General features: G+C 46.6%; 3 protein-coding genes and 1 non-coding gene across 4 annotated transcripts; 3 read left to right on the top strand and 1 right to left on the bottom strand.

Moving 5' to 3' along the window:
* Nucleotides 1-1586: 1586 nt before the first annotated feature.
* Nucleotides 1587-9195, top strand: kri1 (KRI1 homolog). Its single transcript, XM_015945226.3, has 18 exons — nucleotides 1587-1795; nucleotides 1898-1974; nucleotides 2050-2152; nucleotides 2229-2331; nucleotides 2491-2551; nucleotides 2635-2684; nucleotides 2755-2848; nucleotides 2927-3004; nucleotides 3073-3182; nucleotides 5245-5464; nucleotides 5551-5721; nucleotides 5795-5870; nucleotides 5948-6060; nucleotides 6134-6293; nucleotides 6366-6496; nucleotides 8323-8387; nucleotides 8459-8554; nucleotides 8635-9195. The coding sequence occupies exons 1-18, from the start codon at nucleotides 1711-1713 to the stop codon at nucleotides 9101-9103; spliced, it is 2262 nt and encodes a 753-aa protein (XP_015800712.3). The 5' UTR covers nucleotides 1587-1710; the 3' UTR covers nucleotides 9104-9195.
* LOC129167003 (Z30 small nucleolar RNA) lies at nucleotides 8154-8253 on the top strand. The gene has a single exon (XR_008565875.1). It is a non-coding gene; the product is annotated as a Z30 small nucleolar RNA (small nucleolar RNA).
* Nucleotides 9196-10007: 812 nt separating the features above from the next.
* spc24 (SPC24 component of NDC80 kinetochore complex) lies at nucleotides 10008-18118 on the top strand. The gene is made up of 6 exons (XM_015945227.3): nucleotides 10008-10099; nucleotides 11042-11212; nucleotides 12957-13101; nucleotides 13423-13527; nucleotides 15003-15079; nucleotides 17797-18118. The coding sequence occupies exons 2-6, from the start codon at nucleotides 11047-11049 to the stop codon at nucleotides 17901-17903; spliced, it is 600 nt and encodes a 199-aa protein (XP_015800713.3). The 5' UTR covers nucleotides 10008-10099; nucleotides 11042-11046; the 3' UTR covers nucleotides 17904-18118.
* Nucleotides 18119-19459: 1341 nt separating this feature from the next.
* s1pr5a (sphingosine-1-phosphate receptor 5a) lies at nucleotides 19460-21566 on the bottom strand. Its single transcript, XM_070542872.1, has one exon. It carries the CDS (start codon nucleotides 21342-21344, stop codon nucleotides 20199-20201), a length of 1146 nt encoding a protein of 381 aa, XP_070398973.1. The 5' UTR covers nucleotides 21345-21566; the 3' UTR covers nucleotides 19460-20198.
* Nucleotides 21567-25473: the final 3907 nt, after the last annotated feature.

The raw sequence follows: 25473 nt of genomic DNA, 5'->3' as shown, positions 1-25473 counted from the left end.
ACACGCACACACACACACACATTTCTATGGTAACATTGAAAGAAAAGCGTCTGGACTTCTTTAAGTTGCTTGAAGACGTTTCACCTCTCATCCGAGAGGCTTCTTCAGTTCTAAGGTCAAATGGTGGAGAGTCCCATATTCAAACCCAGTGGGAGTTTCCCCCCGAAGAGGGAACAAAAGACCCCCTGATGATCTTCTACACATGAGCACAGGTGTGAGGGTGGGTGTGGGTCCTATTCAGCCAGAGTTTTGGGTGAGTTCATTGTGAAACCTGGCCCCACCCTATCATGTGAATTCCTGAGGTCAGATGGCCCAGGATATGCGTGGGCGTTGAGGCATCTGGGAAGGGATCTCAAAACTGGATTATAGATGGCAGACAGTTGGTGTCGTAAACCACCGCCTCTGTTCAAAGATGGTTGCTCACAGTGGACATAAATGGCTTCCTTTACTCCTCTTTCAAACCATCTGTCCTCTCTGTCCAAAATGTGAACGTTGGCATCCTCGAAAGAGTGACCTTTGTCCTTTAGATGCAAATGAACTGCTGAGTCCTGTCCCGTGGAGGTGGCTCTTCTATGTTGTGCCATGCGCTTGTGAAGTGGCTGTTTGGTTTCTCCGATGTAGAGGTCTGGGCATTCCTCGCTGCACTGTACAGCATACACCACATTGTTCAGTTTGTGTTTAGGAGTTTTGTCTTTCGGGTGAACCAGTTTCTGTCTGAGTGTGTTGCTGGGTCTGAAGTACACTGGTATGTTGTGTTTGGAGAAAACCCTCCTGAGTTTCTCTGATACACCGGCTACATCAGAATCAGAATCAGAAAACTTTATTGGTCCCCATGGGGCAATTAATTTGTAGCTTACCACACAGAATAACTCGCTCATAAAATCAACCAAGCAATCCATTTATACAATCACACAATCACACAATGTGTGTCACTACCAACATGCCGAACACATCCTAAATGAAGGGTAGAGGATGAGCAGCAGCCCTCCAAAAATGGCACATGCTTAAAGCCGATGATACTTCGCTGTTATTGCGCCATAGGGGATGACAAGGTTGTCATCGGGGGGTCTTTTGTTCCCTCTTCGGGGGAAACTCCCACTGGGTTTAAATCTGGGACTCTCCACCATTTGACCTTAGAACTGAAGAAGCCTCTCGGATGAGAGGTGAAACGTCTTCAAGCAACTCAAAGAAGTCCAGACGCTTTTCTTTCAAAGCTCCTTAGACTACAATGACCTGGATGACTGAGAACCTTCACAGACATATGGTAACATTGTTTTTTCTTAGTAAATATTCTATTTGGTGAGAGATAAACTTTATGAAATTTATCCTAGTGAATCTATAATTAAACGGGTAAACTAGTAGTAGCACATAACATAACGCATCCTGTTTTTTTTCACACTCCTTGGCTTTGATTATAGATGAAAAACACTTCCAGGCAGACTGACCTGTGTTCAGTTGGACAATAAGAACCCACATTTGTCAAATACACACAAGCTGAACAATGACTTTAGTACCTATTTTATACTTCACGTACAAGAGTGTGTACCTGTTAGCAGCGGAGGGGGAACACACCTAACGGCTAGAGTTGACGGGGAACTTATTTCTCTGTAACACCGGAAACCGTGTTTCGCTAACATGCGTCTGTAGCAGCAGTGACTTGTTTTCTTCGGTGTACACCTAGTTTTTAACTTTATCCGTGTTTTCACGACAATGTCCGGCAGGTCGGAGCTAAAGATTAACTCCCGGTTCGCGCAGAGGTATGAGAAGTACCGGCAGAAGGAGGAGCTGCAGAAGCGTACGTGTCCCTGCTAGCTAGCACGTGCTAACGCGGGCTTTAACCCGTTCTAAAGGTGTGTGTGGTGTTTGAGGAAGTGCTGTCATCTGCTCATTTGTGCAGTGAAGGACCGGTTCGGAGACCGAGCCGATGAGAGCGACTCCGACTCGTCCGAGTCCAGCTCTGACGGCAGCGACGTGGTTAGCATCATCGCTGTCCTGTTCATTCCTCTGGTGGCTTTGTGGATGTTGTAGTGAGGTGTTCTCCTCCTGCAGGAGCTGGACCCTGATGCGGAGAGGGACTTCTACAGAACTCTGTCGCTGCTGAAGAAGAAGGACCCAAAGATTTATGAGAAAGATGTCAAGTTTTACTCAGAAGGTGATGAAACGTTTATGAGCTCCACTCTTCCTGCTGTCGGTTGGCAGACGCCTGATCTGAGTGTTGATTCTTGCAGAGTCGCCCCACAGTGAAGCCAAGCCGTCAACGTCGAAGAGAGACAAAGTGAAGCCGATGTATCTGAAGGACTATGAGCGTAAAGTCATCCTGGAGAAGGAAGGGTGAGTGCAGGTCTGCAGCAGGAGGAGGCTCCACGCTGCTTCATCAGGGCTGAAATTTAAAAAAGTCCAAACTCGGTCACATTTTTCTGAGAAAGGAAGACAAAGTTCCTGCTTTTCTACGTTTCATATCAGGTGAAAACGTTTTGTTTTATGTTGCAGCAAATATGAAGATGATGATGGCGACGAAAGCGATGACGAGGAGGCTGCTACGAGAAGAGAGGCAGGGAAACTCCTAAATGGGCAGAAAGATTTTCTTTTATTCACAACAAAGGCAAAATAATTGATCGCAGCTTCCGTTTGCAGAGGGCCGCCTCCCCGAGCTACATCCAGGAGCAGAGGGAGCTGAGGGAGAGGTAAGACCAGACGTACTGCCGTCACGGTCGGCGGATTGTTCGCAGAAACTTAATCTAAACGTCGCCGCAGCCTTCGGAAGTTTGTCGAGGACAGCGATGAGGACGCCGGGGATGAAGGAGCGTCGTACCTTCTCACCAGGAGAATCAAAACACAGGAAGAGAAGGTGAGGCTCGTGTTTAGACAGTCTGGTGTTGGAGGCCCCCCAGGGCTGGGACGAACTCAGAGCCTGAATGTGTTTCAGGATAAAGAAGAGGCGGAATATCTGGACTGGCTGAAAGGCCAAGCTGAGCTGGATGGTCCAGAGGAGGTGAAGGACATGGTGAGTGGGTTAGAGTGGCGAGGAGGAGACTTCCCGCAGGGCCGAGAGTAACGAGTTCATCTTGGCAGAAATACTTGAGAGACTACTGGAATGACCCGGAGCTGGATGAGAAGGAGCAGTTCCTCCGGGATTACATGCTGAACAAGGGCTACCTGGAGGACGAGGACCCAGACGAACGGTCAGATTCTTTCATTTACGACGCAGCGGGACAGACGCCAGCGCCGCTGCGATGTAGAAAAATATGTACATTCAACAGTGAGGGGGGATTATTGGTGACCAGGGCTGAACGGTTTTAGGAAAAGATAGAATTGCAATTTTTCTAGCAGAAACTGCGATTTTGGTTAAATTCACGATTTTCTGCAAACAAAGGTCCGACACTAGCCTCCCGAGCCATCCTGTAGATTAAAAAGACGGTCTAGACTCTAATCTAGTACAACTAATCATTCACATTAATATTTACTATTTAATTATACAATAAAAACAGTTAAAGCTATTAATATTTTCTCCCATTATTATCTTTTTTTATGTGTTTGTGAAGCAGCTTGTGATTTTTATCTAGAGAGGAGCTTATAAAAACACGTTCTACTCCAGAAATGCACGGAGGAGATCTGTAGGTAGAAACAGCTTTTACATGTATTAAATGAACACCGTTTCCCTGCGTTACCGCGGCAGGCTGAAGCCGTCTGATAGTTAGTCCTCACTAACGTCGGCTCCGTGAGAGAGACGCACGCATTCTGACGCCTTAGCTTGTCTGAGCTAACGTGTGCCGTCAGAAACATTCAAACCATTTTTAAGAGAAGTTCAGCTCTCAAGTCAACTAAAGTGCGCGACTCCACGCTCGCGCTGATGAAGCATAAACCAAGCTTTAGAAATCAGCCTGAACCTGCTGATGTGGGAGGAGTCTCTCTCTCCCTTACTCAACTACGTTATCTCTCTCTCTGTCTCGGGCCCACCTACGGTGCATTATTATCGGCTCTAGTAGCGCTTCATGAAACAGGGAAATAACCTGAACATGCAGCTCTGGCAGCTGTGGAGTTGGGCTCGGCTCTGGGCGGTACACCCCACCCCCCTCCCCCGCGCTGGCTTTTGCCGCAGCCATAACACGGGGAAAACCCCAGATGTAAAAAAAAAAAGTTACACAACTGATCCTGGACCAGTCGAAACCGCTAAAACCGCAGCTTTGACGTTCACGCGATGGTGCTGTTTGAAATCGCAATTTCGGTCCAAAACCGATAGATCGTTCAGCCCTATTGGTGCCTGTCGTCAGGTTGGGAAACAGTCCATTTCTTCTCTCCAGACAAAATCTCACCTGGAACGTGGCCCTTCAAAATAAGAGCCTCCGGTGTTGCCTGAAACACAGAAAGCACTAGTCTGTTTATTATGATTCAGTTTTTCAAAATTTCACATGTTTTACGGTCCCCATCAAAAACCCCTATTTTACACGTTTGGATCTTAACAAGGATCCAAGTCGAGCTTCAGCGTGAAACGAGGAGAAATGGGAGCGAGACAAAACCCTCCGTTTCAGAGCAAGCAGCTTTGTTCTCGCTCAACGACGGAGTATAAACCAATGCATATTCTCACCCAGGCCATTGACTGGCCCTTTTATAGAAACGAGTGTAAAACACGTTTATTCGTCTGCTTGATCACAGGGGCGTGTCCAGGGAGTGGCCTGGGTAGCACATGCCACCCTTGGAACCTGATTGGCCACCCCAGGTGCCACCACACTAATTTACTTTTAAAGAGGCTTTCCTTGCCCACAAAAGGCTTGGGGGTAAAACAAAAGAAGCATAACCGTTGGTGCCACCCATTCACAAAGTTGTGCCTCACCTGGGCCACCCCATTTTAAAAAATCTGGACACGCCACTGCTTGATCAGTCACATAAAGAAAACAAACATCGCTGCAGAGCCGATGCACTACGGAGGCCCTGACGCCCAAATGGTGTTGGAAAACATAACATGCTGTTCTGGAGTGTTTCACATTAAAAGTGGAACCACATGGGAAGAGGAACTCTCTGGTTGTTGCACCACCAAGCGTCTGATGCGGTCTGTGTGTTTTGCCCTCATTCTGCCATCTTTGCTTGAGCGCTGACTTTTTATAAGCGCGCCACTAAAAGCTCTCGAGTTTGTTTCACATCATTTGGAGGAAGAAACAAACTCGGAGCTGAATGTCCAAGTCGTTTGTTTACTGGTAACGTTGAGATGTTCGTGGCCTTTACTGTCAACTCTCCGGATGCGTTCAGGATCCCGACTTACGACGAGGTGGTCCAGGACGACTCGGAGGAGGAGGGAGAGGCGTTCCTGGAGCGTCAGGAGGATTTTGAGAGAAGCTACAACTTCCGCTTCGAAGAGCCCGACGCCCAACAGGTGAAGACCTACCCCCGAACCATCGCCACGTCCGTTCGCTCCAAAGACGACCGCCGGAAACGCAAACGGGAGGAAGTGAAGAAACGGAAGCAGAAGGTTTGCCGTGCGACCTAAATGGCTCAGATGCTCTGGAACGTTTTGGTTTTTCTGGCTAAAAACGTGTTTGATGACAACGATTCCAGGAGAAGGAGCAGAAGCAGGAGCAGCTGAAGCAGCTGAAGAACCTGAAGAGGAACGAGATCATGGAGAAGCTGAAGCAGCTGCAGGAGCTGACGGGAAACGAGCAGCTGGCTTTCAGCCAGGACGACCTGGAGGGAGACTTTGACCCCAAACAGCACGATCGCCTCATGCAGGTCAGCGGAGAACTGCTCGCTGAAGTGTTTGTCTGACGGATCCTCGGGAGTCACCTGAGGTGTTTGTTTGCAGAAATTCTTTGGAGATGAATATTACGGAGGAGAGGAAGAGGAGAAGCCTCAGTTTGAGGATGACGATGAGCTGGAGGGTGAGCTGATGCGTTGCTGCTGTCTGAGCTGTGGAGGTCCTCAGTCATGTGACTTTGTTGTTTTCTGTCCACATCAGAGCACTGGAACTGGGACACCTGGACAGGAGAGGGACAGGAGGAAGACTACGGTGAAGAGGAGTGTGATGGAGAAGACGCCGCTGGACCCCACTGTGAGGATGAAGGGTTCATCGTGAGTCGGCTCAGACGTGAGTCAGCCCCGAGCGACGGGCGAGGCGTGGTTACCGAATGTCCCGGTTTTACAGATGGACGCCGACTACGACCCCAGCCAGCACACCGCCTCCAAGAAGAAGAAGAAGGAGAGGAAGAAGATGAGGAAGGAGGACCTGCCACAGACGGGCAAAAAGAAAAAGAAGTCCCACTTTGCAGAGGTCGTCACCAGAAGCAAGCCCGTGTTTGATCCCGGTAGGTGCCGATCGCGCCCCGCAGACCGAGCCTGCGTGAGCCGGTCCTGACCGAAGGCTGCTGGTGTTTCAGAGGAGAAGACCTTTGAGCAGTACCTGGACGAGTACTACAAGTTGGACTACGAAGACATCATCGACGACCTCCCCTGCAGGTTCCGCTACAGGCAGGTTCTGCCCAACGACTTCGGCCTGACCACGAACGAGGTAACCCCCGGACCCGACGGTCTGCCCCCCCCCCCCCCCCCCCCCCCCGCCCTGCTGCAGCTACAGGCGTCAGAGAAACCGGCCAGCCGAGCTCAGAGCCCTGGTGCTGGTTACCACACGGAGGAGGAGAGCCGTGTAGATCTTCAGACGCGTCTCGCGCGTTTCTACAGGAAGTATTAGAAAGAAATGCAGCAGAAAGTGTGTCGAGCGGTCCTTCGCCGTTTGAGTTTGATCAAACCGAGTTTCACTGGTGATGGCGTCAATTCTCTTTATCTGACATATAGAAGTCTAAATGATTTGAAATGAAAAGAAATATAAATATTATTAGGGATGTCCCGTTCCGGTGTTGGTATCGGATATCGGCCCAAAAAACTATCGGATTATATCGGACTGCATCAGAAATCTCCGATATCAGCTTTAAAGGGGTATTATGGAAGTTTGACAGTCAGAACATGTATAGAAATAATAAATGTCTTCTTCATACATTCTCCTGCAATGCCCTGGTCCTGTAGAATGAGCCCTGGCATTTTTACTGTGATTGCCTGTTTTTCTGTAAAATCACAGAAAAAGAGAGATGCTCGGGTCGAGCAGGCTGCTTCACGCGCGTTCACGCTCAGGCATCGCCCGTAGCATTTGCTATCAGTAGCTTTAGCAGCAGAGAGAGAGGCAGTGCCAACTCATTAGGAACAGCGACTTATCAGAAGTGGAAAAAGTTGCATCGGGACATCCCTAAATATTATTTCACAAACATTTTCTCATGGATGGCCTTACCTACGGCTCCTGAGGCTTCAGGTTTCACCTGACCAGGAAGAGGCGAGGTTTCGGCCGTTTTCTCGACCAGGCGGGCTTCAGCAGCAGAATGACGCAGTAGCCGTGCTGCTTTTAACAAATAAACGCATCACGCCTGTAGCTAAACGAGCTAGGTAAGGCTCGAATCTAGGTTCGCTTCATTTTTCATACAACCGACTGATTTCTCTCAAATCACCAGAAAAGCGTCAGAGCCCACCTGAAGTTTCAATGCGATGATGCCGTAGTCGAAAAGGTTAACGGACTAACAGAAGAAGGGTTCTTTAAAGAGCAAGTCACCCCCAAATCAACTTTTTATTTCCCTGATAAACTATAAAAATGTGTGTCTAATCGTGCTGCAGACACGTGTAGTCAATAGTTTTGCACTTCAGTGCATTTTAGTTAAAATTTAAATGTTCTGCCTAAAACTGTCAGTGTTGTGCCGTTGTCGGGTAAAAACTCTGCTCTGCATTTGAATTTAAATCTGCCATCGCTATTGGCTAAGAGGTACCCTAGAATGTTAGCTGGTACCATATGATGTCACAATGTCTTTGTGGGCCTGAGTGTGTGTGTATTTGTTAGCGGCTCCGCCCTCTCGGTCTCCTAGACAACAGCATTTGTTGCATTTTTCAAACAGGAAGTGGGAATGAAGTTTTTACTCTGGTAGGGGGTGACTTGCTCTTTAAAGGCGACGCCTTTATTTCCGCTGCAGGTTTAACTTTAGGAATGAAAAACAAAACGTAGGTTTGGTCCTTTAATTTGAAGGTTCGTGTAGATTTGTACCTCTAAAGCTTTTATTTTGTAGGAGAAATGTTTGAAAAGGCTCCTTCTGCTGATCTGACCTCTGACCTGTAGGTGTGGCTGATTGCTGCTGCACTGATGAGCGTTTGTAGGATCTGATCTGGTATTGCTTCCCTCCGGGGAGAGCTCTGACCAGGAAATGATCCCGGTTCAATCTTCTCTCTGAGCGGACGGCGCTGCCGCCGTTCCCGGCGGTCCCGCTCTTGCCCGCGCATGATCGGATCTGTCGTGTCTTTCAGATTTTAAGTGCCGACGACAAGGAGCTGAACCGCTGGTGCTCTCTGAAGAAGACGTGCATGTTCAGGTAGGAGCTCGGCTGCAGAGCTACAGCCGCCCACCTCGGACCACGGGGCTCAGGATTTTCTGCTCTTTCAGGTCCGAGAAGGAGGAGTTCAGTGATCTGAAGAACTATCAAATCAAAGCACGGAACGTGAAGAAGAAGAAGGAAATCCTGAGCTCGGTGTTTTCTGAGTGAGTATAAATCTGGACACGTGCACAAACTAGATGAGTCTGCAGTTTGGTTACGTGGCTGGTCTGACTTTGGTCTTCAGGGAGGATAAAGAAGGTCCAGAGGCGAACGCCAAGCTGGGAAAGAAACGTCGGGATCGACTGAAGAAGGCGGAGAAGCAAGGAGCAGATGTCAGCGCAGCGTCTAACGAGGAGTCTTCAGAGGAGGCGCTTAGCCGTGTCCTCAAAGACACAGCGGACAACTCGGAAGAAGAGGAGGAGGTCTTAATACCAAAGAAGAAGAAGCGAGAAGAGGAGGCTGTTGCAACCGAGAAACACGTTAAAGTGAACGACGGGAGAGAAAAACCGAAAGGGTTCAAGAAGAAGCCCAGACCTCCAGGTGGTCGTCCCAAACCGGGAGCTAAAGGGGTGAAGATCGGCGGGCGAGAGTTCACCGGTCAGAGACTGAAGGCCTACGGCCTGAACCCCAAGAGACTGTTCTTCAGACAGCTGGGCAGGCAGAGGCGGAAGGCCGAGGAGAAGCAGCTCAGGCAGAAAAACAAGGAGGGATAGCGCCAGCAGCGTTTTCAGTGTCCTGCTTTTAATTAGAGCTGTCTTAAAGACGGACGAATCTTTAAAACTGCATTAAAATCACGTAAAACCTGCTGTTTCTCCTTTTATGTTGTTTTTCCTCCATGACTGAATGCTCAGCTCCACCTGGCTGAGCAATCAACTCAGAAGTACCTTTACTCAGCTCATCTGTGGACCCAGAGCCGGTCCAGAACCAGATCTGACGTGGTCTGCTGCAAAAGGCCTGTTACACAGGTTATTTTTGTGCTTTACATGAGCTGAATGGATCGAATGATTTAACTGTTCAGGTGCACAGAAAGTAAGAATAGAGGAGATGTTTTTTTTTCTCGTTCGATTATCTAAAGAATAAAATAGGCACAAAAACTCAAATATGTTAATAAAGAGTCACTAGTTTTAGTGCAAAATCCCAATTTTCAGTGGGGATTAAATTACACAAATCTGAGTTGATATGAAGTAAAAAATAACATTAAAGTTTTCATTTTAATGTCTAAACTGCTAAAAAATAAAACTTAAGGCCTCCAGAGAATCTGAACATGAAATTCATATTTTTAATGCAAACGTTCAGCTTTTCTACCAACTTTCAACAAATATATTTAGTTGCCTTTGAACTTTTACATCTTTGACTACTTGCGTTTTTCAAGTTATTTATTTCATGAATTAATATTGATTTCTTATAAGAAAATTGATTTAATTGGAATATGAACAGAACACCTAAAGTTCTAACTTGTGATTTCTTGGACAACAATCGGGTCCTGAAAAGTTCTCGTGGTTTTATTTACTGTGAATTTGTTTTTTATAAAGTCGTGTTTTATAAGCATTGATGAGTTTGAGGCTAAAAAGGGCAGCAGTAGTGGGGACTGCCCAGCAGGGGGCGGCAGAGATCACATCAGCCACGTAGGGCCCGCCAAATACCACAGAAGAAGAAATCAGCAACGGCGGGAGCTGAAAGTTTGAATCACGAGAGGAAAAACAAAAACGGTGCGTTGTTTTATGTTTTAATTCAACCAAATATCTCCCACAGACATTATTTTCACCTAGAGGATATTTACGGTGTGTTTTTGTGTCGTGTTTACATGTTTACTGCTACGTTTATTCGTTGTAAACAAAGAACAGGAAAGCTGAGAGGCTTTATGAGGTTCAGCAGCGGAAGAAACGCTGAAACGTACACCCGTTGAGTTGTGAGACATCTTGTTAACCTCTTCAAGGCTTTTCTGCACTAGTGTCCCCTTTCTGAACACGATTATAACAGCAGTTGTGCCACGCTGCTGTTTTATTTACAGACGAAACAGTAAAAACTAGAATCTGGTGCAAAAGTTCATCTATGTCGATAATCCTGCTCAGACTGAGAGACCATCTAAAGCAGGGGTGCCCAATCCTGGTTCTGGAGGGCCGGCAACCAGCAGGTTTTGTGGTTTTTCTGCTCCAACACACTTCATAAGCTGGTTGAATCACCTGTGCAGCAGCTCATCAGGCTCTGCAGAAGACTGTTAATCACCCGCTGATGTGCTGAGGCAGAATTAAACCTAAAAAACATGCTGGATACCGGCCCTCCGGGAGCAGGATTGGGCACCCCCGATCTAAAGCCTCAGGTACCCTCTGCAGGTGTTCTGGATTCCTCAGCTGAGTATGACACGTTGAGTCTAGAATATTGAACCTTTTCACAACATTCTGATTGTCTGAGGGTTTGGATGTGGCTGTCAGCCATAATCATCACATTTATACCAAATAAAGGCTGAAACATCTGGATTTGTACGGATCGAGTCTGTCTCATGGATAAGTGCCATAAATGAATTTTTGCACCAGATTCTAGTTTGTCCAGCTGAGTTTGATCCGTGTTTAGAAAGTCGTGTGGGTGGTTGTCCCAGAGGAGAGCATCTGAGTTCATCCTGCTTGATGTCGGATTCTGTGTTTTCTGGTTAGCCACGATGGCGCAGTGTGCCAAATTTCCAGACTTGGAGGAGACCGGAGAGGATCTGATTGTCTTAATCAACAGCACTGAGGTTGAGAAGCTGAAGCAGGTGAAGCTGGAACATCAGGCCTTCTTTGATAAACACGTTGAAACGAAGAATCTCGTTGCACAGATTTTTCAAGGTAAGAAATCCCCTTTGCCTCGTGTCCGGCCACGCCACATAAACGTTTTTGAGTGAGTTTTTGTCTCATTTAAGTGGTTTAGATGCATTTAAATTTCAGACAAAGTGATTTTGTACGAGATGTCTTCAAATGGTGATTGTTTCAGTTAGAAACAGGGCTGGGCAATACGGCCTAAAAGTAAAATTTATCCGATTTATGATTTTTTCCCCCGATTCTCTCTCCCCCTCAGTTATTAAGAATAGCAAGAAGTACAAATGGAAGGCACCTTAAAGCCAATTTTGTTTTTATTTAATCACAAGCGAGACAAAAGTAACCCTCGTTTCTGAGATGAATAATGAATAAATGAACACCCTCTTGGAATAAAAGCGCTCCACGTCCGCCGCAGCAAACCCAAACCAGTTCCTAGCAACGGAGGATTTCATTCCTTGGGAACCTACGTCCTGCTCTCACCGGTGGCCGTGGCGTCGCTAGCTGTTGCCGTTTCGTGTGCGTGCTGTGACGTTGTTGCGGTTATGTGAAACTAATGGTACGGAAGCTCCGGGGGGCCAAAAAGGCGCTATTACATAAAAATTCTATGTACTTTTTTTTTTTTTTTTTTTTTTAATCGCCCGCAACAAAAAATCAAATTAATTAATTATATCGATTCATCGCCCAGGCCTAATTATGAAAGGTAAAAAAACAACCTCTGTCAGTACGCTCCAGACCAGCTGAGGCTATGCCAAAGCTCCTCACCACCAGCGTGTGAATGTAGTGTAAAGTGCTTCGGAGTCCTCTGACTCTGAAAGGCGCTATACGTGTGTGGGCTTTTATCATTTTATCGTTTAAATGGAAAAAGTAAACGATCGTGTGATTTTAATGACTGGTAACACCGTTGGTGGCAACAACAGCTTTCGTCACACATTACTGATAACTGGTAACGAGTCTCGCTAGGAGTGGGCAATATAAACGTTATGAGGTAGAAACGATATAAAATTGGGTAATGATAGAGTTTTTGGCTATATCGCAATACCGCGATAGTGCGACAACACATGACGTCACTAAAGGTGCTTTCATAGAACACGCCATGCCGGCATATCGGCGTAATATTACCGCAATGGTATGTCTATAAACGCGCCATGCCGGCATGGCGTTGCGTGAATATTGCAGCATTCGTTCCGCCTCACTTGGTAGTAATATTGACGCATCAGCCCCTCGCCTCTGACGGCTAAACGCGTGTCAGCCCCGCTAATCCCTTTGGAGCGACTGTGGGAGGCCCCCTCCCTGCAAAAGAGGGTGGTCGCGTTAGTCGCGTGTACTGCGCACCGGATACCGGCTTGACGGACGTGAAGACCATGGAGTGTTTGGCCGTGCGAGCGGACGAACGGGTCAGTCGCCTTTTTACGGGGACGGTGAGAGACAGCCAGCTGTTCGACAGAGTGGTGAAAACGCCGGCTGAGCGGGGCGTCAAGCGGGACATAAAGCAGGTCACATCAACGCTAAAGGTCCTGAAAAAGAAATTTCATCAGTCTGACGCTGAATGCGCGACCCTGTACGTCACATGCCGGGGGGGGGGGGGGGGGGGGGGTGTTGGAGGTGCCTGATGGCAGTTTATTGTAACTTCAGCTTTGCTACTAAAAATGCCAAAACCCTCCTCAGGGCAAATCCCGTTTTTTAAACGCTCTGGTCCTGTAAAAATTAACTTCTTCACATGCTAACGCGTCAATTCTCTAATCTAAAATTTTATTTGACGTGTTTTAATGTCCAGACATGGTGCAGACTGAGGAGAGCGTCAGTCAGAGGCTGCTGGACACGGAGGAGGAGGTGAAGATCAGGGTGAAGGAACTGGAGAACCTGGAGGAGCAGCTGAGTCAGTGCACGGCCAAGAGTCAGATCGCTGACTCGGAAATCCAGTAATCTTTCCCATCTGCATCTTAAAATTCAAACCAACAGCAAGTCAGCGTGTCCGAGGTTTTACAGAACCGTATCAATGTGCAGTTGCACCCTCTCACAGCTTCTGCATTTTAACGCATTTGTTGCTATTTGCTCTCCTTTTATACGGTTTTATCCTTGATGTCATTTGTGCTCATGGTTTTGTGTTGCTTTCATTCTTTTGCTTTTTACCGTGTGTTCAGTACCTTAGGACAGCCGGGAGTTTGTAAATGAATCGAACTGACCGTCAGTTCTTCTGCTGCGTTCTTATTGGTTATAAAGTACATGCTCCTCCCCTTTAGATTTCTAAGAAAAGAGCTGGACAACCTGAAAAGCACAGAGCACGAACTTGAGACTCTTCAGCACGAGGTGGATGAAGATACCACAGAGGTCATCCCGTCAGCAGTGTGAGTAGAAAACGGTCAGAATCAAATGAACCCGTAACCTTATGATGTCATCACTCAAGATCCCACGAATGACTCCTGGTTTCTACCAAGTCTGAGGGTGTTTCTCAATGCCAAGGAACCTTGCCTTGATGTCTTGGCCCCGCCCCAGTTGCCTAGGAGATACGTCATCAGATGTGTTCCAATGTTCATGTGAGGTAGATGAAAAGTAAAATATATGAATAGAAATCATCACAAAACTAAAATATGAGGTGAACAGAAATGACAAGTTATAGTGAAGCCATTTTCAAGTAACTGCATCGGTATCGGTTAACAGATACCGGTATCGGTTAACAGATACCGATACGATACTAGTATCGGTATCAGTGCATCCCTAGTTTGCATCAATAAGACTTGTTTTGTATTATGAGTGGGTGTGGGCGGGGCTAAAATAGTCTCTGAGGTGTCCGTGTGCGTTCACTTCACATACATCCATTTGAATCGTGTGTGTGTGTGTGTGTGTGTGTGTTAACTACTCCCTTCATCAGCTGAGGTTAGGGTCTCTGGGAGGTCAGACAGACTCTCTGCAGCTCTTCTGGATGTACTTCTCTTGTTAAAACAAACAAACATATCATGTTTATTATATATTGGTGTTTATAGTACACACCTGTGGTTCTCCGCTGACATCAGTGGCCCCCTGCTGTGAAAACTCGGGGACACCCAGATATGATTCTGACTACGGTGATTAAAATAAATGAATGAGTGAGAAATGACATCAAGACGAGGTATGTGGGGAAAGTCTTGCGCTCTGCCTTGTGACTGATAACGGGGCATGTTCAGTGTTTCCCCGAGGGATTTTTCCAGCTGGCTAGGAGGGGCTGCTGGTGGACACAAACACAGTGCAGCAAAGTTATATTTACTAAATACAAACAACAAAAATGCTCAAACTTACTCGTTTAGAGTAATCCCTCGAGCACTGATCTCAGCAGTCCACCGACTGGAGCGGGAATAATCCACACAGAGCTCAGGCATCCTGCCGGAAGCTCCACCCACCTAAGATGGTGACCGCGTTTCCTGCGCGGCCAATAGGGTGTCGTCTATCAATATACATGTCTGTGGGAAGAACAACATCTTCATGGGCTGGATGAAAGTGTTCATTACCAATACCAAGGGCCTTCTGTCTTGCATTTATCCATAAATTAAAGAAGATGATCGATCAGTCTTTCAGCAATCGTCTTCCTGCCATAGACCGTGCTGTTGCCACACCAGGAAGTGATGCAGCCTGTGGGGATGCTCATTCTGGTTCTTTTCAACTTCTGCCCTCTCTTGGCCAGTCGTGTGGTAAGAGCGACCATCGGGAACATCCAAAAACGTGAGCGGCCAGCCCTGTTTGCAGGGGAGCCGCTCAAGTGTGATATCCTTCTGAAGTTCACGTCCACTCCACACCAGCTCACCAAACCGTAATGTGTCTCATCAGCACTAAAAACCTCTGTTCACAGATATGTGGCTCAGCTGTACCACCTAATTACCAAGATCAAGTGGGAGTACGAAACACAGCCCAGCATTTTAAAAGGAGGTAAACAACTCTATTTCTGGTGTTTTCTAACTCTTTATCCTGCAGGAGGGTCCCTGTACTTCAGTGTTGTTAGCGCTCATGAAAGGCATTCGGTTCAGATCCCTGAGAAGCTACCGCGCCGCGGGAGTTTGTTTTGTTTTAAGCCGGGCGGACACTGTGCGACTTTTTCACTCGCAGTGTTCAGCTTCAGCTCAAACTGCATGACCCAGTTCTCGGATGCGACCTGACTGCTCACACTGCACGTCTGGTAGCAACACGTCGGACCTAAAAATATGCTAAAAATAGCAGTTTTTACTCAACACGTCAGACTTTTTGGTCTTGTTTTGCCTGTTGTCCTTCGGGAGTGCTGCAGGAGGACACACAGGGATCTATGGGGGTTGGATGAGGAAAACGAAATAAAGAAAGTAAATCTGTGTTTTGTGATCAGTTTAATTTGACATGAACACGACAAACACGCTTTCTTGACAATTCTTGTGAGTAAAAAAAAAGTGTAGCAATAAAAACGAACAGCGTGTGTTATTAGGGAAATAGCGAGCGAGCAGCGTTGATGCAGGATTGCGCATGCGCCGTGAGCGGTTCTGATACATTTTGGGTCGCAGCGCCACTTCAACAGTGCGATACCCTCACGAGGGACGAGCGAAATATTAAACTCGCCCCGATGTCGTGGATTCTCGCACGACTGGAAAATCGGCTCAAAAAAGTGAAAAAGTCGCACAGTGTACGCCCGGCTTTAGAGTCGAGTCTTCAGGGTCAGGTTAGACGAGCCGCCTTCAGCACAAAACGGCAGATTGGCTTTTTCAGCCCTAAAACTAAAAGATGTCCTGGAGGACATCTTGGCCGGTGGTAGGTTTGTTTGACCAGTGAGAGACGGAAGAATTAAAAATGCATTTGAGTTAAAGTTGTAAATCTGTTTGCTTTTTCATGGAGAAAACAATAACTGGTCCCATCAGTCAGAAAGCGCTCCGGCTCCCAGGTGGTTTTTCTACAGGTAACAGGCCGACATTGGTTCCCTAATAAAAGACCCCTGTCCATGGAAGAAATCCGTCTATCCAAATTCCACGCTCACCATCCTGACCAAGGTCAAAGAGCCTTCCAAGGATGTCCTGGACGAGAGTGTGGACCTGCAGAAGGCATGGAAAACCTTACTGGAGATTACTGCCAGTCTCCCTCGGTCTGAAGATCTCACTGTGGAGTTTCGTTAATAATTTGGAGTGTGGACCACTCCCAGAGCTTCTCGAGAGGAACTTGTCAGCGGTCCTAAGGTAGTCGGGACCGTCGTCACACACTGCGGCGTAAAGGACAGCCTGAAGGGCCTGCTGCTCGAGAAGGCACGAGTCCAGGCCTGTTGGAAGTTCTCCACCGAACATCTAAACGAGTCAGGGGAGGACTGGGTGAAAGTGGTGGCTTCCACGTCCAGCCCGGTCCGGCTCCCATACCGGTGGGTTTTGTTCACACACACTTCTCAGGAACGCAGAAATCTCCGAGCATGTGGGCGGGTCAAAGGGTGGCCGTGAGCGGTGTTGCTTTTGCAGACTCCGACTCTGATATCGCACCCTGCTCTGCTGTCTGTCCTCCTGCGGGTCAGCTCAAGTCTCAGCAGCGCTGTGTGTGTGTGTGTATGTGTGTATGTGTGTGTGTGTGTGCGTGTGTGTGCGTGCACATGCTCCTAACATGGCTTCAGTCAGAGGAGATGTTTAAACTCAGAATCCAGAACGATGGTGAATCGTGCGTGCGGGAAACCACTGCTAGCTTATACCCAGCCATCGGAGGCTCTCCCGAGTGGTAGGCGTGGATTTGATCCAGCCCGGCAGTCTGCTGTGGGTGTGTTGGGTCGGTTCAGCCCGAAGCAGATCACCCTGGGAAGAGGGCTGAAAAAATGACCGATAGAGCACAGAACAAAACCAGGCTACCCAGATGTGAGCGCACTCTACCACACCTGGGTGAGGTAGAGCCGGCGCTGATGCCGACTCTGGAGTTGTTTGTATGCCTGTAGCTCCAACAACGCTGTCAAACGTGGAGGTGGAGATTTTATTTTTGGGGCTGTTTTTCTGTCAGTGGGACAGGACTGCTGCACCTATGGGAGGATGGATGGGACCATCAGATCCTGGGCGAGGACCTCCTTCCCTCAGCCCAAGTGGGTGGTAGGCAGGTGGGCAAACCAGCATGACCGTGATCTTAAAGGTTAGCGTGGCGCGACGAGTCTCCAGACCTGAGCTGAAGGTTCGTGAACCACCAAACGTCAATGACCTGAAGAGGATCTGCAGAGCTGAGTGAGACACAGTCCAGCGAGATGTTGTCTGACTTTGTGTCCAACTACCAATCACGCCTGAGCTCCGTGATCCCATGCAAAAGTTTTCCCACCAAGTCCCAATAAAGCAAATTCTGCTGAACGGATTTAAAATATTCTCAAATGCATTGATTGAGTTTTTTAATAAACCTGACGTCTAAATGAGTTAGTGGGCAAACGTAGAAGGTCAGCAGAGCTCGACTGCGTTAGGGTTATCCTAACCCTAGGGAAGTGTGTACATACCTGCCGATGTCATCCCAGACTCATCTGGTCTGTTTTTAGATGGAGTAAAGCCGTTGAGTTCATTAGACTTGTTGTGTTAAATAAATGTTTTTATGGTGATTGTGTAACAAACATGTTTGACGGTGTGAGAAGGACAAACTCACGTCTGGACGTTGACGGACTTCTCGTGTCTGTCTGGTTTTTGCAGTGCATTATGGTCCCGACCTAGCAACTCCCATCAACATCGACACGTCTGCTCGCTCTCGGAGCGACGTCAGCGACCAGCTGTGGAGCTTCGTCAGCACCGACTGGTAGCTGGACGCCCGGTTATCGCTGCTGTGCGTAACACAAGGTCTTAAAGCCTCTACAGCCTCTGATGTAGTTAGTCTGCAGCAGCACGGATTCACAAGGAAGGCCTGTAATACAGCGAGTTGGCCACTAGGTGTCAGTAAAGAGACATTTGCTGTTAGTGTAGCAGCAGTTTTTCTCCTGTTGGTTGAAATTAGTAATAAAATGTTATATTTAATGTGTTTTTGGCCACGCGGAGCTGGTTCTTTTAGCTGATTCTAAACCGAGGGACCGCTGATCCGTTTTAGGTTTTATTATCATCTGTTTAATGTTTTCAGGCCTTAGAACAGCAGACAACATAACCTTATATGAGCACAAGTATTTAAAAATTCACTTCCTGTTTCACCACAATTAGGTCAATATTTAAATCTGACGCTGACACACACACACACACACACGCACACACACACACACACACGCGCGCTATTGTGGCTTCTGATGTGCAACAGTAGGACGATTCTCCGAGAACATGGTCATGCCTTTTACTTGAAAAACGACGTGTGTGTGTGTGTGTGTGTGTGTGTGTGTGTGTGTGTGTGTGTGTGTGTGTGTGTGTGTGTGTGTGTGTGTGTGTGTGTGTGTGTGTGTGTGTGTGTGTGTGTGTGTGTGTGTGTGTGTGTGTGTGTGTGTGTGTGTGGTTTTGCAGTGGGCAGGATGTCGAGCACAGCTGAGGGGGTGCACATTCACACGTGGTTTTCTGACGGTAAACTAAGCTCTGGGCACCACTCCACCTCCTAGGCGGTGGCTTTAACAGGTGGTTTGAGTCCCGGTTTACAGGAGATAAGCCCGACTTTGATCAGTCAGTTTCTACTTTCCTCTGCTTAAAACAATTAAATTTAGCCTCTAAACTTATTTAAACACAATTTAAAAATCCTCCTTTGAATTTCCTGGACAGCAAATAAAGATTTACATAAATCTTGAATGTTTATATTTGAAATTATTCCGACTCCTGTGTTTTGTTTGTATTCGAATTATTTTTCTTAAGGAAGAATTTAGCGTATCGCCAACAAACGCATATCTTCTAGTGGGGAGGAGCGATAAATCGGTATCGGCTGATGTTTGTCATTCTTGAACAAATCCATCCGATGAGTAAAACTGGGCCGATATTAACTACGGTTATTTTTTCATCTCGTTTCCGTTTGTGTATCTGTTTCAGAGGGTGGGGGGGGGGGGTGATGGAGTCCTGTGACGGTGATGTGTGTGTGTGTGTGTGTGTGTGTGAGACATATTGTAAATTCCACTTTATAGAAATAAAGCAAAACAAAAAAATTCGGCTTGAATAATTTCAGTCTATACAAAATTGGCAGGTTTCAGAGGCATGAGTTGGTATCGGTAACAGCGATGTGAATATCGGTATCGGCCCAAAACACAACATGCCCTATGGGTTATAAATTGTAAGTCGCTTTGGATAAAAGCGTCTGCCAAATAAATAAACATAAACATTGATGTCGGTGCATTCCTGTTCTCCAGGAAGACGGAGGATGAGAGGGAGCGGTGTCGATGCTTCAGAAACGAGACGCGTGTAAAAATCATTCACATGTTTATTCAGTGCAGATAAAAAACTGACATCATAATTTAAACGTTTCACAAACACAGCGTTGTCATATATTCACAAAAAGCGCTAAATATAGCTAAATAAAATCTTCCTTTTTACATTTTCTTACAGTTTAACTTGAGGGGAAGCTTTAATTTTACGCGCTCGGCCTTCCTTTCTGCTAAGGCGCTCATTATGTGTTGCTGCGTGTGGACGACGGGACCTCCGAGGCTGAAGCCACCCAGCCTGACGTCTTTAGTGCGTCTCGGGGCCGGCGAGCCTCTGATGTCCCGGCATCACCGCTGGCCAAAACTCACATGGCAGAAATTACTCGGTTTTTTAGCAGCCAGTGATTATTTCTTCTGGGTGTGGATGCTGTGTGCTGTAACGTGTCATTAAACACTACAACGGCAGCAGCACGTCAGATAAATCTCCTGCTCGGGCTCCCCCCTCTTCAGGCTGAAACTTCTCCTCTTCACACAAACACCGGCAGGATTTTCTTGGTTTACGTCCGAGGAAACTCCTTCTGGTTAATACTGACCTCTAAAACACTGTTTTAATGCTGATTTCTCAGAGCAGACGCAACAAGGCGGGAACGTCGGGACAGATGCGGAATGATTCGTTCTCCCAGATCGTGTCGCGTTGAGAAGTTCATAAGAACACAACCTGGAGTCATTTCAAAGTGCAACATGGTTTGTTGTGCTCTCGGCGAATGGCGATCCACGGCATCATATCCTAGAAATCTTGGGGTAAATGGCTTTAATGGCTGAGGGTGTGCAGTTACTGGAGGACACGGTTGTCTCCAGGCCCTCCAGTCTGTGAGAGGCTGCGTCTGTTTTCGTGGTGCTGAAATCTAAGAAGGCCACCCCGAACTTCTTCATTTTCCCGTCTTTGTTCAGGAGACAGGGACGGCAGAGGAGCCGCAGGATGGCCTTCCTCATGTCCCTGCTGGTCAGCGTGTAGATGATGGGGTTCAGAAGAGAGTTGATGATCGCGGTGGCCAGGAAGTACTCCGACATCTTGAGCACTTTGCATTCTCTGGCTTGGCAGAAGTAGTCGATCAAGAAGAGGATGAAGAGAGGCAGCCAGCACACGATGAAGACCCCCAGGACGACGGTGACGGTCTTCAGCAGAGCTATGTACTTCTGGGATTTGCGGTAGAGGCCCCTCCGCTGCGGCACTGTGGCGAGGCGCTGCGTGTTGGCCTTGACGATGCGGAAGATGCGGACGTACAGCACCACGATGGACATGAGGATGGCGCTGAAGATGGTGATGCTGAAGAGGATGTAGCTTTTGGCATAGAGCGGAAGGACGGTGGAGCACTTCTCCAGGTGGCAGATGCAGTTCCAGCCCAGGACGGGCAGCACGCCCAGGAACACGGACAGCACCCAGCTGCCTCCAATCAGGGAGAACATCCGACCCTGTTTGTCCCCCTGGTAGGGCTTCATCCGCACCATGGTCACGTGGCGCTCGATGGCGATGGCCAGCAGGCTGATGATGGAAGCCGCCAGCGTGATGAACACGCACCCTTCCCTCAGGAAGTACAGCACAGGGGTCATTTTGAAAGTCGTGGCACCAGAAGTCACAATGTTTATCATGTAGGTGAGACCCGCGAGCAGGTCGGAGAGGGTTAAATTCCCCAGTAAGTAGTACATGGGCACATGGAACTTCTTGTTCTTCCAGATGGCGATGAGCACCACGGCGTTTTCTGCAACGATCAGCAGGCAGAGGAGCAGCACGGCTATGTCCACCGCCTGGAGTTCGTTCTTGTCCTTTCTGTTCTCCAGCTTGTCCGTGTGGTTGTAGTGCCCCACAATCACGTCCTTCGTCAGGTACTGGCTGAACATCCCGGGTGCCCCCTCCGTGCACTCCATCGGGACAGAGGGTTGGACAGAAGGAGCCGGCGCTTGTTTTCAACTTCTTCTGATTTTTAAAGTCAGATCCACGAAAGCAGATGTCAGAGAATCCTGTGGCGGTTCATTTTTCCATCCGTCGCTTGGTCGGGTCTGTCCGCCGGGGGAAAATGTTCCTTTTGATGCTATCAGAAAAGCTTTCTTGTGGTTTCAGATGTTTCCTTCTTAAAGGCTCCCCTTTTCTCCTCTCAGTACCCGAGATGCACACTGGTAGGCAACAGCAGCAAGCCTGCGACACAGGAGACGAGGGCGGTTAACGTGGAGAACCGGAGAAGCCTTCAAAACATCTAACAACATAAATCACACGACAAGGTTCGAAAGTGGAAAAATCACTATTTCCTCTCAATTAGATAAATAATCAGACAAATAGATTAGAGTGGAACTTATTTATTCCCATAAAAACAACTAAAAGTTTGTAATTTGCATTAATCTGAAGCCACGTGTGTTTTTATTCAAACATTCCCAAATGACGTTGGATTTTCTTGCTCTTCACTGAAGTCCTAATTCACCTTTGATCGTGGTATTGTTCCTTTCCTCTAATTGTTATTTAGCAGCGTGGTAATAAAATATTTCAGGCGTATCTTGTGCGCAAGGGTCACCTCAAACCTGCCAAGTCAAATAAACAACAGATCGTGTCTGCTGCTTATTTGTTTTACTCATCACTGGTTCTGTCTAAAATGGGTAACATACAGTAGAGACCACCGGCCCAAACAGGCAGCAGGATGAGGTCAGAAAGAGGCGCTGATTCATAGAGAAACACGAGACGAAGAAGACAAAATTCCCCTTTTCTACTTAAAAACCTCAACCACACCAGACACCGAAGCTCTGAAGAAAAACACAACTGTTGGAAACGTTTCACCCACCTGAGCAAACGTGTCCTGGAGCAAGCAGGAGGTCCGAGGAGAGGAGAGGAGATGTGAGGAGCTGAGCGAGCAGCACGGCTGTGGAGTGATGTGGGAACTCAGGAGGGCAGGACTCGACACGCAGTGGGTTGGTCCTCACTAACGACTTCTTCTGTTGTTGTTGGAGCTTTTCTACAATCTTCCTCCTCCTCTTGACCCCTGCTATTTCTGATCCTCATCTCCAGATAAGTAGGCGCTGGTTGGCTGATGGGTTTCTCTTTCTCCTCACAAACAGCTGCAGGCTTCTGCACAACCCACACCCCCTCTGGGTTTTGCTTGTGCTGCTGGGGAGGAGCAGTTATGAATCCATGCTGCTCTGCATGTTTGACACCTCAGAAGTAATCCTCTTCTCGTTCGGAGGGACTTCACACGAAGAAGAATCTCATATTTGTCGCTGGGGGGAGAAAAAAAAAGAGTTTTACATCTGGGTCTGTTTTGGAGTAAAAAAGCCACATTTCAGAAAATAACTTGGGCTTCATCTGTAATTATGCTTTTGCTCACACATCAAAACTGACTTTTTTTGCTTGCCATTCATGGGGTTTGTTTTTAAAAGATCCCCTCCGGATTTATTTCAAGACATGACCACGATTCTGCTGCAACGTATGTCTGGCACGGTTTAACCCCGTCAGGCTCAAAAAATAAGTTTGGATAAAAGGACGAACAACTAAGTCCTTCAGGGGTACTTCTGAGTTAAAAAGCTCATGAAATACTTATGTGGAGTAACCAGGTAGGTAGGTTTTAACGTTGCACATCTGCAACGCCTGCCTCCAGAGGGTTAATGCAGTGTAGCAGAAAAGTGCAGAACTCTAACAGAATGTTAGTTTTTGTTTCATTTGTGCATCTAACGTCACGTAAAAAAAAGCTTAATAAAACGTGCTAACATCACAGCAAACAAAGTTTCTCTGTGTAAAAGTTAAACATAATTAAAGAGCTACTCGTTTTATAGCTTCCTGAACCGTTTTAGTTTCCATTCTTAAGGACTGATGAGCTAACAGCTAGTCTGAGGATAGCGTCATAGCAGTTTATGCTAATGTTATGTAATTAACCTTCAAACTACCTAATTGTGATGTAAAAGTTGGAGCAAAAGCCAAAATATACACATCTAATCACAGGTTGTGGCTCATGTTGAAAAAGTTCCTATATACTAGCATGGCTGTGCAAGTTTCACATGCAGGTTGAACATGAAACTAGTCTCCTACACCTATCTCCTGTGTTAGTTTCTGATAGAAAAGCCTGACAGATCTACGTCATACTAAAAATCATAACTCATGGACTTGCCCATATTGGCTTGTGATGGGGAAGGCTGCTGTTGATTTTTGCATCCAGGAGAGAGCAGAGCACACCTCGGGTTGTAGAAGCTAACTATTAGCATTAGCAAATCCACAACGTGCAGGCTTGAGGTGGAAACACCAACGTTTGCAAAAGCAAAATGATAAAGAGTAACCCCCCCCCATTCATTTTCTCTGACTCATTTTCCGCTCCTCTCTCCGGCTAATTTCTTGTTCCTGAAACCCGACACCAGAGAATGAGAGCTTTACGGTCCAAGTGGTGAAAATATAGACATAAAAGTTTTTTATACCTAGTTTCTGATGTTAATAGCTTTGTTTTTATAATTTTATAATGCATGACTAGCAGCTAATTAGCTTGAAGCTAGTGGTGTAAGAGCTGAGTTGGACTGAACAAACTCAAACTCTTAAAGAGATTTAGCGATTATTCAATTCAATTCAAAAATACTTTATTAATCTCAGAGGGACATTGATTTGAGTAGCTGAAGGATAAACAGTTAAAATAGAATTACATGAAAATACCAGAGCGATGGTCAAAGTGAAGGTGTGTATTTACTCTGGCAATTGACTGTAACGGAATGAAATGACTGTTTTCCCCCTAAAGTCATTTCCCCCTCTCCTCTGACACAGAACTAGTCTGCATGAGATATGGTCTCAAGGTCTCATGCATTTGCTCTAAACTGCTTCCTTTCCAGCCCAAGAGAAGAATGAAGAATGGACTCTCTCCTTTTAATAAATCAAAGAACTCTATTTTAATAAAGCTAATCAAACAAAGTGTTAGTCAATAATAAGATGTGACCAATTTGTGAAATCTAAGTATTAATTACTTTATTATAATCCTATAGAATATAATAAGTAATATGACTTTAAATGTTTCCACTAGGACTGATCTCACGTAGCGTTAAGACATGACACATTGCTGTACTGATCCAATCAGAATCTGCCAGATCTGACGGAGGCGTGGTTTTGGCAGTGTTTGGTAAATCTGTCATCTTTTCATTCGACCATAAACCAAAACATCCGAAGAATAAAACTATGTCCACGCCATCTTTAACGCCAGTTCAAAGCATTCTGGAGAAGTTGACGGAGTGGCCAATCTGTTGCGTTTTACCAACCAAGCAACGGTTCCTTTCAGAATAAAAGCTGAACTCATTGACCCTCCGGGTCCATCTGACACTGTCAACCAACTGTCGCTTTTTACCTGGAGACAATCCAAAGACTAGTCTGTCGTACATCTGACGCTGTTTCATCGGCTCCGGTACTGAAAGAGGGGTTAGAGGACCTGGCATTCTGGATCTGTACGGAGGTCTCATTCTAAGGGTATGTGTGGAGCGACAACATGGCGTCGAATGTGTTTATGAATCTCCTAACCAATGCAGACATCACCTTCACTCCCACCAGAACTAATCGTTTCTTCGGATTTGCTGGTTCTGAACAACATTCCACCATTCTCCGTTTCATTCACCTTAGTTACACCATACATATATTGTTAAAGTTAGTCTAGTTTTAATTTGTTTAGTAATAAATCTTTAAACTTTTAAAATCTGACTCTCTCTTCTGTTGTCTCTGAGTGAATATGAAGCTGTTACATAATCCCTGCAATAAAAAGTTCCAATATTCTGGTTAAAAAGTACCCACAGATCCATAAGATTGATTTCATATTTCCTATGGAATCTTACGCTCATTAAATAACATGTAAATTAACTCATTACATGACCCTTTGCACGTGACATCATGCCACTCATGTGACCGCCCCCTTCGCCATGATGGACGGCAAAAAGACCGTTTACACCTGTAGAAACTCCAGTGAAGTTAGTCAAAATGAGCCAGTTTGCAGCCTTTTATCGCTTTTATTTAGTTGATTTGACAGTAAAATGGTTTTAGCTTGCTGCGTGGTCGGCT

The sequence above is a fragment of the Nothobranchius furzeri genome, chromosome 12 (assembly GCF_043380555.1).
Source record: "Nothobranchius furzeri strain GRZ-AD chromosome 12, NfurGRZ-RIMD1, whole genome shotgun sequence".
Lineage (NCBI taxonomy): Eukaryota > Metazoa > Chordata > Actinopteri > Cyprinodontiformes > Nothobranchiidae > Nothobranchius > Nothobranchius furzeri.
This window is presented reverse-complemented; position numbering and strand designations above follow the sequence as displayed.